The sequence below is a fragment of the Mytilus galloprovincialis genome, chromosome 7 (assembly GCF_965363235.1).
Source record: "Mytilus galloprovincialis chromosome 7, xbMytGall1.hap1.1, whole genome shotgun sequence".
NCBI classification, from domain to species: domain Eukaryota; kingdom Metazoa; phylum Mollusca; class Bivalvia; order Mytilida; family Mytilidae; genus Mytilus; species Mytilus galloprovincialis.
The window spans coordinates 7,564,837-7,581,123 of NC_134844.1; the positions used below are offsets into that span (position 1 = coordinate 7,564,837).

Genomic DNA, 16,287 nt, shown 5'->3' on the forward strand with positions numbered 1-16,287 from the left:
ATACATGATTGATTCTGTCGCTTCTGTTTTATCTCTTGTATTCCCTATACACGTTTTTGACAGGGAATTAATAACTCATAAGGGCTTGTATTAAACCTGATTCCAAAGGGCTGACATACGAAAGACGTTTGGAACTGAAATGTCATAGCATTATAAACAAGGTTTCTTTTGATACCATGCGTTAATCACCAGAAATACATATACATACCGAGTGAATCGGAAAACTCAAATTATACCAGTATACAAATTTATAGGTAGGATATACGTTTTGTTTTAATTCACTGTTATTTCATTTCTTTTGGTTTCATTTGTACAAATGTTACAATTGTGTATTCCAGTCTTACACCAAGTTTGTTGGCTACATTACCACACAGCTACCATTACCAGATACTAAGGTAGATTTCTGGACAATGATACGGGACCACAGCTCTTCCACCATTGTACTGATTATTAACAACAAAAAAGAGGTACAACATCAAGTTTATACTGATTTGAATCATTGAATTATAAATGAAGAGTGATCTCGTTTACTTTTTATTGGCCTTGGTATTTGAATGTTATATAGTTAGAGTATGCATTCCTCCTCCTTTGAGTTACATAGCGCAATTCACTGCCCGTATTATTCTACTCATGTAGTTGAGGTTGATAAATAATTCTTAAAAGCCTCTCTCATGACGTCAATGACGCTCTTGATGGGCATGTAATGTCATAGACTTCCAGGTGTCGATATTTTTTTCTGGCACACGAAATGCAACCATAAAGAATTAAGTAAGAGTATTAAAGGGGTTTGTTCATCATATTTTCTACGATAAAGTATATTCCATATATATGTCTTTATTTGTTTTAACTGTCTGTATTATTTCCAAGAAACATAACAACATGCTCATACTTATAATATTTAAGGCTGACCTAGTGTATTCACAGTCGGATGATAATGTAACCATTGGTGAATTCAATATAAAGATATCGGCACGAAGAGTAGAAGAAAATGACATCACAGAGGCAACCATTGTTCTCTCTAAAAAGGTAAGAGATAACTACAATAGATTTTATTATTTCTAAAAACCAAAAAGACTTACAAATTTTGAGATAAACTGGAGCATTATAATTAAAGTCTAAATTAAAACAAACAGTTTTATTGATGTATGTTTATAGATTGTAACTACTCTCAAATTTTAATACAAAACTGTTTTTCTGAGTAACCTTAAGTGTTATAAGTATGATATATATTATAATAGTAAGCTCGAGATCAAAAGTTAAGAGCCCAAATATGCACGGGGTTAGGGAGCAGTAACGAAAAAATGAACATAAAAGAGCCATAATCGGAAATATGTTATAAGGAAATATCTATTATGTTATAGGATGACAAACCGAGACCAATAATATTGTTCCAAGTCATATGCAAAAGTACACCTGACCCTGATGTACTCTGTAAACTTGCTGACCTTATTTCAACACGTGCAACTATGTCAAATGGTCCGATAACAGTTGTAAGCAGGTATGAAAAAAAAATATTGGCTTGTTTCTAAGGTGAAGCTTTCAAATCTTTTCTTCTTAAATAGTTGATTTTATATTATATGAAATGGATAATAAACTTATCAAAGATACCAGGATTGAAATTTCATCTTGATGCCAGACGCGCGTTTCGTCTTCAAAAGACTCACCAGCTCGAATTAAAAATGTTAAAAGGACCATAACGTACGAAGCTTCAGGACCAAAAAATCCTAAAAGTTTGCCAAATCAACTAAGGTAATGTATTCCTCAGGTAGAAAAGCCTTAGTATTTAATATATTCAAAGTTTTTGTAAGAGTTAGTTTATAATTATGAACATATCAATGATAACTCAAGTAAACACAGAAGTGCTAATTAATGGGCTGATGATATGCTCGGGGAATTAAAACTTCATCAGCAGTGGCATCGACGCAGTGGTTGTAAATTAGCTCATCATAGATACCAGGATTGAAATTTTATATTGACGCTAAACGCGCGTTTCGTCTACAAAAAACTCATCAGTGACGCTCAAATTCAAAATTGTTAAAAAGAACAAATAAAGTACGAAGCATTGAGGACCAAAAATTCCTAAAAGTTTGCCAACTACAGCTAAGGTAATCTATTCCTGAGGTAGAAAAGCCTTAGTATTTTAAAAATTCAAAGTTTTGTTAATAGTTTATTGTTAATTACACAAATGTATAAACGTATCAATGATAATTCAAGTCAACACAGAAGTGCTGACAACTGATATGGTCATACTTAACTGAATTTATACACCTCCAGCAGTGGCATCGACCCAATGGTTGCAAATAAACTCATCATACGAATATTGATATATGATATTTTTGGAAAGATAGAAAAATAACCATTTGGCTCAGTGGTGAAGGTTAAAATGCTGGATGAAATAATTTATGTAAATTCAAATTCTAATCTCTTATTTATTCATATTGAGTCACTGCCATACGTAAAAAAAAAACATGCTAAATAATAAGAAAATGAAAAGGTTGGACATTGCCTATCTAACGATTGCTGAATCGGGACCTTTCAGATTAAAAAGTTGCGAATATTAAGAGTGCAGAAGAATACGATTTCTGTGCTTTGGTTTATATTGTTTTGTTTCGTTTTGTTGTTCTTTTAACAACATTTGTCATAAGTACAGCTATTCATGTACTACTTTATATTTTCCACCTGTAATTTACATTTCATAAACTTCTCTTTTTCTTATCTAATTTAATTGCTATTTTGTTAACGCAGTGACGGTGCCAAGAATTGTGGACTGTTTTGTGCTTTCACCAATGCCGTGTCAAGCATGCAGATCGATAATAACGCAGATATCTTCCAACTCGTGAGACTTCTACAATTAAGGCGTCCGGAATTTTTCACCGACTTTGTAAGTACTAACAACAAGTTGCATGCTTATAACTAAGTTGCACGCTTATAACTAACATGAATATAGAATGTCATTGATGTATCATAGTTTGTTTTAGTTTTTAGATGTGTTATCGGAATATCAAATATTTTGATCAACATATTATTTATTATGCTGGGGGCTAACATATGCAATAAGAAGATTTGGTTTACTTGCCATTGAGACAGCTATCCAAATAAAGGCATCAGTAGTATATTGCTGTTAAAAGTTCATAAATCGATCGAGAGAAAACAAATCCGGGTTACGCACTAAAACCGATGGAATCACATCAATTGTAAGAGAAAACAAGGAAACAACAACCATATTCCGAAAAGTGTTCCAATATAGTCTAAATGAATCGGATTTAAGTAATTCTGGGTCACCGTATTGCCTTCAATAATAAGCAAAAGCAATACCGTATAATCAGATGTGAAAATTACCGATTAGTTTATTGAGAATGTAACTGTTGGTATATACTAGAGGAAACATATATAAACGAAATTCAATTTTAAAAATTGAACAACATGACAAACACGGCAAAATATCTCAAGTTGGTATAAAGTAAAGTAAACAACACCATGATCAAAAAGAGGAAAATCCAGTCGGGCAAAAAAAGATACTTTGCAATTAAAAATCTGAAAATGTATGTAACGTTTGAACTAAAGAATTGTCTGATCAACTAGCTGTTATAATCATATGTGGCGATTATGTCTGGTCGCATTTATCTGTCAAACAGATATTCAATATTTATATAATTATTAGTTTATTAATTCATCATAGTTTTCGTTTATTATGAAAATTCATTCTGTTTTGCAGGAGGAGTATAAAAAATGTTATGAAGCTTTGCATGTTCATCTGGAGTCTGCAAATGTTTATGCAAATTTTTAATTTGCACACAAATGAAAATACTGACTGAGAAGGAACTACGCCTATTGTTGTACGACGTCAGAGATTGAAATAACTACGTTTATTTCACATGTTAACTATTGGTTTTTATTTAACTGGTAAATCAATGCAATTCATTGCAACCAATGTATTAAGTTCATATAATTCTCCGATATTGAATGTATTTTTTACCCGCAATATTATGTTTAGCCAGCCAAATTTAAGTCAGGACAATTCATAAGTTAATGTATACATCGACTTTTCAAGGTTTTCGTCGACCTTTTTAGTTTATCGTAGAATTTTGAAGGTTCTCACGAAAGATTCATAATCGTTGTCACTTTATACGGACCTTGTATAAATAGTTTTATACCAATTGTCTGTGTGAACATTTTAGTTTTATAAAACAAAACATCAAGGTTTATGTAAATATGAATTAGATATCTTATTTTTGTCATTTATTAAGTTTGATTTTGCTGAGTGAAAACTTTAAAATTAGCGGCTATGTTTTCAATCACCATTTCTGTGACTGTATTACTGTTTATTCATGACTTACATGGAAAGAATACAGGATTTAGCACATTCTACTTAAATGCATAACTTGTCCATTAGGGTTTACTTGTGTCTTGCGTTCATTCTAATTATTCTATATGTCTATCAAATCCATGTGATCTATATCCTTTTTATATTCTTTTAATAGATTATTTCAAACCTAAAGCAATACCGTTTTAAATGTTTCGATATTTCTAATACGTCAGTTGGGTGGGTCCGAGATTCAGTTTTATCTGTTATTTTCTCAGCTTTGTCAACACAACTAAGAATTGAACTTATGTGAAGCTATATGTGAAGCTATATGGACTGTATTTGCTTTGCACTCTCATCTTAGCAATTATAAAAGTTTCTGTATTATCCAATTTTTTTATATCCTTGAACTTTTTATTTTGCTATTGGATAAAGGACTTTCAGTTTTTAATTTTCCTTTGAGTTATGTATTTTTATTGTTTTGTTGTTTTGTTTTGTTTTTTTGTTTGTTTTAACTTTTCAGTGTTTTTATCATTAGTGAATGCAAAATGTTTGTAGAGATATGAATAGATAAACCTTCGACTTGCATCAGTTATCGGTAACGGTAAAAGGTAAGTTTAATTTTTTTTTAAATGCCTGACCTCTGAAAAGCAACTCAGAGGGAATTTGACTAATTTTGAAAAAAAATGAGATTGTATTCCATTGACATCCTTTGCAAAATTATTTTACTACATTTTTACTTTTAACATTTGTTAAACTATAATTCATATGACAACACTTACCAATTAGTATTTTCGATGGTCGCTTCAAATCAGTAATACACCGATGGAAATACAGCACATAACAAGCCATGAAATAATAGTCCTGTGACTTTATTAGTATTGTAAGATTCATTCCCTAAGTAAACTCTAGGGCTGATATTATACTATACTATCGTAATGTGTTAGTTTAGTTTGAGTACCAAGCACCACTTACATGAATTGTACGTCATAGCGTAAGATGGAAATTATCTACTTGTTATATCAATATAGGAGCACCATTTATGTTTTAAGCTAAGACCTTACTAGTCAAAAACTGGTAAGTTTGAATACCGCGGAAGGGTTTGGTTTAAGTTACTCTAAGAACTGTGTTTATGAAAAGGTGCATTCAATGAAAAATTTAAATGACTGAATTCATTTTACTTTATTTTTGTGTGTATAGTTGTATATATAATGTATATTTTATTTTATTGCATACCTTGCTTTTAAAATGTTTAAAGAATTGTATAAAAAAAAATATTTTCTTTCGTTTACTGTTATAATTTTAAATAAAATTTGCTTTCGCTTATTTTAATAATTTTTATCTTGCATAAGCATTTTTGGGCAAAATATATAAGTAACTTGAACGTTTGTATGGAAGATTATGCAATGCCAAAATAAGTAGTTGCTTTTCGCTGCCTATATAGAATATAAACTACCCTTTAGAGCTCAAACGACGAAAAAGTCAGTAATTTAAGGTGTTTATTCGGCCTCCAACAATGAACAAAACTCATACTGCTTAGAATGCAGTAGTGGTTCCGACATAACAAATGGTACCAATGCAAAACAACTTACAAAAAAAAAGGTTTCTGACTAAAGCTAGTCGCAAGCCAATTATAATTTTGAAAAAAAGTATGCATCCAAGACAAAATATCAATTAATGCATATTGAATTGATTTAGTGTAACAACGTTATAACCCGTCTTGTGAAACATTACCTTGTACACTATCAAACTTCGAAAGGTAGTAGAATCTTAAAAACATTTTCGACTTTGATAGGAAAAAAAAGAAAAATGTGTTGCTTAATTGTTAGGAGAAAAATTATATGAATACAAAAAAAGAAAACTCTTTAATAATCTATTTTAAGGACTTCTCAATTGACAGGTTGTATATATTCCTATGGTAAATATTCACAAAAGAGGGACGAAAGATACCATAGAGACAGTCAAGCTCGTATATCGAAAAATTAACTGACAACGCCATGGCTAAAAATGAAAAGAACAAACAGACAAACAATAGTACACATGACACAACATAGAAAACTAAAGAATAAACAACACGAACCCCGCCAAAAACTAGGGGTGATCTCAGGTGCTCCGGCAGGGTAAAGCAGACCCTGCTCCACATGTGGCACCCGTTGTGTTGCTTATGAGATTACAAATCTGGTGAATAGTCTAATTCGGTAGGTCACATTTATGAAAGGGAAGGGGATTGTAGTTACGAGGTAAGGAACATATCCGATATCATTTGTGAAACGGTTATTCCATAACGGTCAACCAACTCGTGATGGCGTCCGTAAAATTTACGAAGAGATGATTTCAACTTCACCATTTAGAACTCTTGGTTTAATAGCTTCCTTGTGAGCAACAAACCTGTATCAAGAAAATCATGATAGGAAATGCAAGCACGGGAATATCGTATTAATTAGGAGATATATACACCGTATGCAGGTGCTGCTGGAATGTTGCTACTTAGAAATGGAAAGTTCACACTTGGAAAGCTGAAATCCTCTCGTTTGTCGTAAAGTTTTGTTTTCAATCGACCCTCATTGTCAATTTCTAGATGTAAGTCAAGATATGAGGCCGACTTAACTGTATCTGTTGTATCCTTTATCTCTATTTCAATGGGATAGATGCGTTCGACCTAGTCACCAAATTTTGAGTTATGTAGTGAAAGAACATCATCTATATAGCGGAATATAGAGTTAAAGGATATTCCAAACTTCTTATCTTTCTTCCTAAGAAGTTCCTGTATGATAGCACATCATAATTTTTACAATGATATTGTTTACCGAGTGGGTAAAGTTATCGATGCTTTCAATAACTTATTCTAAAAGGTTTTAATATCAACACTGTACTTTAATCTTTAAATATTTTATCGGTATAAATATTGCGAGTTATTATTAAATTAAAAACTAACTAAATGTTTAAACAAATCCCGCCACACTCTATATGTGCATGTCTCGTGTAGAGAGCCTGTAGTTTGATGGTTGTAATTTGTTGATGTGGATTACCTGTACTTACGAATTCCCCAAAACTGGTATCCCCGAAATAATGATTAATCATCAGTAATGGGGACTTCAAACGAACAGTAATAACATAAAAGATGGCGACACCGCTAGAATACAATGACATATTATACAATGCACGAGAAAGGTTAAAGAACAAAAATACATTACAAATTATAATTTATAAATATACATTAAACAAATGTTATTCCGAAAAAGAAATCACTTTCATGGATGGTTGACTTATGTACAAATTCAAGAGCATATATGAAAAAGGAAAATCATAGAAACACATTGCACCGGTATGAAAACTGCACTTAATATTTTGCTTTTATTTATTTTTTCATGAATTGTCTTTGTTGCCCTATCACTTTCCTCCCGAGTCTGTGTTGCCCTATCACTTTCCTCCCGAGTCTGTGTTGCCCTATCACTTTCCTCCCGAGTCTTTGTTGCCCTATCACTTTCCTCCCGAGTCTGTGTTGCCCTATCACTTTCCTCCCGAGTCTGTGTTGCCTGTATCAGTTTCTTTTCCACTAATGGTATTATTTGTTTGATATGTGTTACTGTCTTTATCCAGTACTGCTGTGTCGGAATTAACATTGTATTTTGACTCCTTTCTTTCAATGACGCCATTGATCGAATGGGGAAGATTGGTTTCTACATTGTATGACTGCGAATTGTCACGTCTGCGTAATGTTATATTATACATAACATATGGATATGCTTCTGGACAACATGCATACATCTGTACGGCTTTATATGCTGTGGAATTTACATATTCCCATTCAGGATGTTCAATATAATCTTCAGTGTCAACAAAGTCTGAGGATAGCACAATGTCTAGTGCCCTACCATGATATGACCAAGAACCAAATCGCATTAGGCAAAATATAACTGTGTTATCTATTTCGCTCCCTTCACAATTAGTAGTTATGGTAGTAGGAGGATACCAGGACAGGGAACCACTATTGAAGATGTAAACTCGCGGATTGTAAGCATTACCAGCATGTGATGAAGGGCTGAAACAAAACAAAAAATAGTTAAGTTTTAAATAATATCATGATTAATACGAAGCAAAAAGAAAATCATAGTCGTTGCCTTCTCTTTTGCATGTACAGTTTATGATTTTGCCGGGTACTCATCTTAAATTGTAGTAGAAGTTATCAAAGACGATTGATTGGTTTTTCCTAGAAAGTATTTACTCAGTTGTTCATTTCAGCAACCATAAACTAGATGCGAAATCCATATTTCATCAAGTGAATATTTGCAATTAACGATTATTATTTGTTAGTATACTACTGAATTGATAAAAGCAAACTTCTCGGGTATTGTGTTGAAAAAGAGAATCTCTTGATTGTTATGTCCCATATAATAAGACCCTCTGTGAACGAAGCTAGAAGGATACACATAACTTTAATGTACTTAAAAATTAAAATATTTTAGAGGCTAATAATATAAATAATCCTTAAATGAATGGTACAAGATGAGTTAACTCAGACACATTTCAATATTGGTTTTCATTGAATAAGAGAACATTATCTATAGCGGAATTATAATTCTGATACACATTTCGCAGGATCTTCTAAGAACAAATTACTATTGTATATGTATGCATGTGAAAATATGTCCGAACAAAGTAAGAATAAATTGCATCTTAACTGTTAAAATCAATTGGTGGTTATAATATACCTGTTGTATAGAACGATATCTGGCGTCCACAATAAGTCTGACGGAAGAGTAAGTGCATCAAGGTCATAGAAGTCTAGAGACCAAGCCAGACGAGGATCTGTCCAGGCTATAGGAAGCCATGTCATTGCCTTTAATGTTTTCCCATCCTACATAAACAATGTAATAAAATTCTTAATATTTATTATATATTTTTGAGTTTTGAGAAATCTATCTGTAGTTCAATGTAAGATTACTCAAAATCTAACACATAGATAATTTTTCTCTATTGGAAAAAAATGATATATGGTGTGATTGCAAATGAGAATACTATCTATTAATTCAGTATAAATAACGCGAATCAAGCAAACGACCTTCAAGAATGCAGCAATGAGAAAAAGAATCATCCCTTATAAGCCCGTTTAAAAAGCCACCTTATAAAAACAACCTAATTTACAAAAAAACAATTTACGAAAAAAATAAATATGACAGACATGAATCAACGACAATTACTGAACTATTGGCTACTGACTTGGAACAGGCAGCATTCCAAGTCAGTACCCTGTTATTCAGTTGTTGTCGTTTAATGCTGTATATCTTGTTGATTTTCGTTCATTTTTAAGGCCGTTAGTTTTTTTCGATTGAATTATTTTATATTTGTAATTAAGGGGCCATTTTTAAGTGAATTGCGGTGTGTGTTTTACTCATTGGTGAAGGCCGTATGGTAACCTTTTGTTGTTAATATCTATGTCATTTGGTTCCTTGTATAGAGTTGATTCTATGGCAATCAAACTCTCATCTTCTTGGTTTTATAAGTATGGAATGTACAGAGGTATAACAACCCTATCTTAACCTGGGATAGTTGTCGAATGGTATCACCAGCCAAGTAGTCAGCACTTCGGTGTTGACATGAATATCAATTATGTAGTCATTTGTATAAATTTCCTGTTTACAAAACTTTGAATTTTTCGAAAAACTAAGGATTTTCTTGTCCCAGGAATAGATTACCTTAGCCGTATTTGGCACAACTTTTTGGAATTTTGGATCATCAATGCTCTTCAACTTTGTACTAGTTTGGCTTTATAACTATTGTGATATGAGCGTCACTGGTGAGTCTTATGTAGATGAAACGCGCGTCTGGCGCACTAAATTATAATCCTGGTACTTTTGATAACTAATAACATAAGAACAAACTATAAAAATCAGTTGCATAGGATTTAACTCAACAGATCGATACAAATCACAAAAACAAAACTATACCCTGTTTTGAATATGAATTGAAAGGGATAAGTTGATATTTTCGTACATTAATGGATACTGGAGGACAACAAAAGGCGAATAATTCTAATAACTTGTTTTAAGAACATAAACTCATGCAATGAACCTCAGAGTATATATCTTCTAGCGCCTCATATATTATAAAATGTCCTCAATCCGGGTGTGTCGACAAGATACACTTTTCATATTCTTCTATTCTTATCTAGTTTATTCCAAGTGATGTACTTATACTGTAAGGTCATTGTCCTTATTGTTATCAACAAATAGCCACTTACGCATTCCTCTATTTTAATCAGGTTCACTCCATGTTCTACCTTCACTGTTGGATGTTCAATAGTTCCTGGTCTGGCTAGCTTGTTATAGTTGTATAAAATTTCATCTAAGATTTCTTCTTCGATCATGTCTGGTCTACCTATATAAAGACAATACAATCGAGAAGAATATTTAATGCAATTTATCTACAAAGTTACAAAGTTATAACAGAAATAACTAAATATATTAGTCATAAAATAGCACCAACAACCACAACATAGTCACTCAATAAAGGACTAACGTGTTATCTAAGACAGTGCAAAAAATGTAGCTCGTGTGTTGAAACACATTGTATCGGTAAACGAAATCTTGCTGATTTTGACTGATTTATCTCACACTTCTCATTTAAAAAATATATTTCAGACACTTTTAGTTACAAGTATTTGTAGTAAACAATATTGTATTCTTTAATACACATTACTGTGTTCAGGATAAGCGTCCAATATTTAGTTATATAAACATATTTTTCTAGAACTAGCTACATAAACCCATATTTCAAACACTAGTTGTATTAATATTTTCTTCAAAAGTATAAGTGTTTAAGTAACTACTGCTTGAAATAAGTGTTCATGTAACTAAGTCGAGAAATAAGTTTCCTTATAAGAAGTTCTTGAAATAAGTGTCCATGAAATACATTGCAATATCACTAGATCTTGAAAGCCTTTACCTTGAACATATTTATAATTTTATAGTTAGTTATTTTAAGTATGACAAGCGACGATGTTATTTATTGTTGAACTCATTTATCATAAAATCAGCTATCAAAATCAATTATCACCTTCATATTTATTGTTCGCAGTATTCAAATGTCTATTTGTTAAAATGCAGTTATCACAAAAATTAGTATTGAACACATAATACTCTCAAGCAATAAGAAGTATTATCTAAACTCATCTATCACATAATTACGTATTGAACGCAACAACATCTTTTTTTTTAATAATTATTTAGTTTATTGCACAATTGGTTGTTAACAAATACCCTAAAAGGTACAACTATCCCAAATAGGTTTATCCCTGTGTGTGAATTATCAAATGAACCAGGGGATTCACATGATAAAATTATTATAAGTTTCAAAAGTTGTCAATAGAATATTACAATCTATATAGTTTACGAAATCTGCATAGCAACAAATCCGGAAAACATACGTTCTCTCTGTTTACGTTTTTCTACTTAATGGAGTATATTCACTTAAGGAGAGGAGAACAAATGAACTCTTCAAGTCGTAATATGATATGTATGCTGCAATGCTTTTAACAGAAAAAAAACATATTCTTTACAGACAACAGATAATCTTCAAATTGACGATAAAACTTGAGATCTTCAAGTTTGAAAAATGATCCATCGGAGAACTTATTAATAAAGAAACTCATCATAGATACCAGAATTGAAATTTTGTATTTGCGCCAGTCGCGCGTCTCGCCTACAAAAGACTCATCCGTAACGCTAAATCAAAATAATGCGAAAAGGGCCAAAACAGTTACGCAATTGAAGAGCATTGAGGACAAAATACAGCTAAGGTAATCTATTCCTGTGGTAGAAAAGCCTTAATATTTCAAAAGTTCAAAGTTTTGTAGAAAAGTTAATTTATAATCATGACCATATAAATGATAATTCATATAAACATAGAAGTGTTGACTACAGGCTTGTGATACCCTCGGGGAATTAAAACTCCACCAGTTGTGGCATCGACCCAAGAACTAGTAACATAAATATAGCTTTCAAAAACTAGATACATGATACATATTTAGAAAAATAATTATATAAAAATGGCCCTCAAAAATAAAGTAACTTGTTCTTGAAATAAGTGTCTATGTTACAAGTTATTTAAAGAATAGTAATTGAGGTTGAAATTTATTGATGAACTCATTCATTATAAAATTATTGTTCGCTGTAATCAAATATTTATGAATATTTGTTAAAAGCAGATTCTAGAGAGCGTTAATAATTAAGTAGGTTTTGAACACATAGCACTTCGAAGCAATTAAAAATATTATCTTAACTCGTATATCACACAATTGAAATTTTTTGAAAGGATCAACATCTAAGATAGTGTGATGTCGTAATACTCATTCCATTAACCTATGCTCTATCCATCTACAAAATTTGCTGTTGAATCCTGATTATCATATTTTAGAGCATGTCCCTTGGTGTATGATAACTTTTTTAATTTAGATGGAATAACGTAAAGCATGAATTGTTTTTCATTAATACATATTACCATTTTACATTTTATTTCAAATAGTTCCATTGAATTCTCTCTGTTGCCATATTGATATGGTTTGTTACATTTCTAACAATGTCAGATAACAGTTTGTCAGTAGCAGTAAATATGTTATCTGATACAGAGGTGTCCCTTTAATGGAATATATCCACTTCAGGAGAACAAACGAACTCTTCAAGACTTTATATAATATGTATGCTGCTATGCTTTTAACAGAAAAGATATATCATATAAACTTCAGATTGACGATAAAACGTGTGATCTTCAAGTTAGAAAAACGATCCATTTGGTTAAATCTTCAGCTAATCGCTTAAATATTCAGATGCAGAGGAAGTAGCAGGAACTGGTTGGTTAATGCATTTATGTATTCATGAAACATGTAAACAGTTAAAAAGTTAATAGGAACCATTTAAGATTGGCGATTTTTTTATGTTTACTTAACGTCACGTGGAAATACTTCATGGAATTGTTTTAGGAACCTGTTTAGAAAAATACGGACGACAAATAAATATATCACGAGAATTGCCTTTTTCATAACAAATATATAATAATTACGATTTAAACCATACGTACTTTATCATGATTAAATATAGGTAAAGATCAATTTAGTTCATTTACAACAGAAAAACTAAAATGTTTAAATTTTTAAATCACAATCAAAACAGACAGACAAAGTATTTATATTTTGATATGATGTATATACTCCTTCTAACTCCAAACGGACACCATTAAAACTGATAATTGACCTTGCATACGTTAGAATGAGCAAAATTCGGTTAAGGCATTTTCGTTTCTACAAATGTTCTAAACAGAACGATATAATATCAAGGTATCATTCATTGATGCAAAATATGTTCTATTTTTATAAAGCCAGTGTAATACAAAGTGTGTACTTTCTTCTAAGCATCTGGGTATATTAACAAACACACCGAATAACTTAGTAAAACGTTAAAAAAAGAATGTGCAACCAAACACTGCAAGTCGAATAAACACTGGAAATAGTATGATCGAAAACAAAACTACAAATTGACCAACAAATGTCCAAAAGCACTGCTCAGAAAATAAAAGATTGAAAGAAACGAGCTTCACAAAACACAAACAGGACAAACTCATGTACCCTCGAAGACATAACGGAATCTGTTCCACTATTAACGCCCACAAAAGGTGATGGCTTGATATCAAATATTGATTCATACTGAAACAAATATGACTTATATTTAGAATTAATTTTAAAATAAACTTACCATGAACAACAAAAAACAAATAAATCCCAAACATTAATTTTGTAAAGAAATCCATACTTTTAGCTGCCTTTGAAACTTCAGAGCACAATAACAAATTGAACTACAAAGAATAGTAATCAGTAGCGCGTTTTATAACCCCGGGATCATCAGGCCACTTCAAATGTATCAGGTGATGTAGAATCTACTTAATTAAAGTACATCGTGTAACTTGTTATTTCTGGTTTGTTTTAATTCAATTTACGAACAAACTGACCGAAATTAGAAATTGAAACATCTAATACTGAGACACATGTAATCGTTTATAGAACGTTTTTCTATATACAAACACAAACGCATGTATCTGAATACAAAAGGGCATGCAGCTGTATAAAATTGTTAGGTCTGATATGTCACTTTGTACCCAAGTAGTACTGATATGTCGAAAATGACAAACAAACAGCCGTTGATTTCGATACATTTTCATTGCATTAAATTGGTCAAGAATATCTATGTTGTTTTGAAAATATAAATATGCAAAAGATAAGATAACTGCAAAACAAAAGCTTTAAAGGAATAGCAAGTCCATTTAACTGTGACTTATATGTGGGGTGAATAATACAATGTATTTTTTAAACCTTTAAAGAGTTATAAATAATGGGTTTTTAAAATATCAGCCATAAAAATTGTTGGTGACGAAAATTTATCCACTTGGCAATGGGGAGTATTTATTGAATAAACGTTCATGTTTTAATATTTTTATCACAGTAACTTGTGTTCTGTTTACTAACAGGCTATTGCTACGATGATATATTAGTTAACAAGAAGTGCATTTGAGTAAGTATCGACCTACTCGAAGTGAGTTATACTTGCAGTATCATTACAGTCACTTTCGTAAAAAAAAAGATAAAAAAGAGTGAGCTAATTGAAGCCTAATAAACTTTATGATAAAATTGAGAATGGAAATGGGGAATGTGCCAAAGAGACAACAACCTGACCATAGAAAAAAACAACAGCAGAAGGTCACCAATAGGTCTTCAATGGAGCGAGAAATTCCCGCACCCGGAGGCGTCCTTCAGCTGGCCCCTAAACAAATATATACTAGTTCAGTGATAATGAACGCCATACTAATTTCCAGTCAAACGGTCTACGATTTTTACAATGATATTTATTGGATTGTAAAAAAGAAACTAAAAATTTTCTAATAGCGTTTATGAAACCCAAATCTATCAATATCCCATTCGAAATTTTTGAAGATAAGTATGTGTGAACTTCACATTGATTAAACAATGCAATTGCAATCATTTATTTTATTAATTCGCCGTTCAGAGACGTCCAGTCGAGTGTTTATGTTATAACCAATTAAACTTTATTTTTTGTTAAACATGGTTTAAAGTAAAATAAAATCACCAACAAGGTGTTTGTCTTTGAAACACTGACTTAAGTTGCAGCTACATTATATAGACGTCAAAAATCAAAACAGAAATTAAAAAATCGACATAAACAATGGATATATTGTCGAAAAAACGATGGAGCTAAAACGAGTTACACTTCTCCATCGAGACACATCAGAAAATATGTAGGCGAACTGCCAAGTTTTAAAACTAAGGTTAATTCTAATTCGGATAAGTATCGCTGATTCATTTGGTTTTGAAAAGCTAACATATATGTATCTTGTATCACATTGCAAATTATTATCTCCAGTTTACTTCAGCACAATCAATGTATACGAGAAAATGTAGGAAAAATTTCATTTTGAATTTTAAAAAAGCTTAATAGCAATCTAAGTAATCAACATACCAAAGCCGATAAAGAGAACAGCGATCCACAAACGGTAACCTATCATCGTCGATTATTAATATTCTAAACTCTAACGCACATACAATGTTTTATATGGTATGAACCATCTTGACATGCATGTATCAGATGATACAACTTATAAAGTTTAACTAGTTAAGTCTGGTTTCAAATGAAAACAACTCTAAAGGAAATTGAGCATCAAGTTCATGTAATTGAAGCGATTGACTGACTTAAATATATCCCTATCTTACAAAAAAATGTATATATATATATATATATATATATATATATATGATTCTTTTTTATCAACTCTTTTCAGCTCCTTCATACTTTGTTTAAAAAAATATTTTGTTATTTTGATAAGAACAGTAATCTGATCTTGCATTTCGATCTTGCGGTGTACACTGACTTGCTTTATCTTGAAATAATTCATTGGTTTTAAAGAAATATTGTACTGGTGGA

The 16,287-nt window shown here is 31.5% G+C and overlaps 2 protein-coding genes across 3 annotated transcripts in view; one reads left to right on the forward strand and one right to left on the reverse strand.

The window, feature by feature from the left end:
- LOC143082229 (receptor-type tyrosine-protein phosphatase epsilon-like) overlaps window positions 1-5,629 on the forward strand; it is a 46,367-nt gene extending 40,738 nt beyond the window's left edge. Inside the window, exons 19-23 of the mRNA XM_076257813.1 lie at window positions 339-467; window positions 904-1,026; window positions 1,362-1,498; window positions 2,746-2,881; window positions 3,716-5,629. Coding sequence (XP_076113928.1) covers window positions 339-467; window positions 904-1,026; window positions 1,362-1,498; window positions 2,746-2,881; window positions 3,716-3,787 — 597 coding nt within the window. The 3' untranslated portion in view covers window positions 3,788-5,629. The remainder of the gene's footprint in view (window positions 1-338; window positions 468-903; window positions 1,027-1,361; window positions 1,499-2,745; window positions 2,882-3,715) is intronic.
- Window positions 5,630-7,489: 1,860 nt separating this feature from the next.
- Window positions 7,490-15,951, reverse strand: LOC143082231 (neuronal acetylcholine receptor subunit alpha-9-I-like). Of its 2 annotated transcripts, none has more exons than XM_076257816.1 (4): window positions 15,826-15,951; window positions 10,545-10,681; window positions 9,016-9,161; window positions 7,490-8,345 (listed from the first exon to the last, which is right to left on the reverse strand). In XM_076257816.1, exons 1-4 carry the CDS (start codon window positions 15,869-15,871, stop codon window positions 7,814-7,816), a joined length of 861 nt encoding a protein of 286 aa, XP_076113931.1. In that variant the 5' UTR covers window positions 15,872-15,951; the 3' UTR covers window positions 7,490-7,813. The 2 variants fall into 2 exon arrangements, with proteins under 2 accessions (XP_076113931.1, XP_076113930.1); XM_076257815.1 differs by lacking the exon at window positions 15,826-15,951 and adding an exon at window positions 14,050-14,205.
- Window positions 15,952-16,287: the final 336 nt, after the last annotated feature.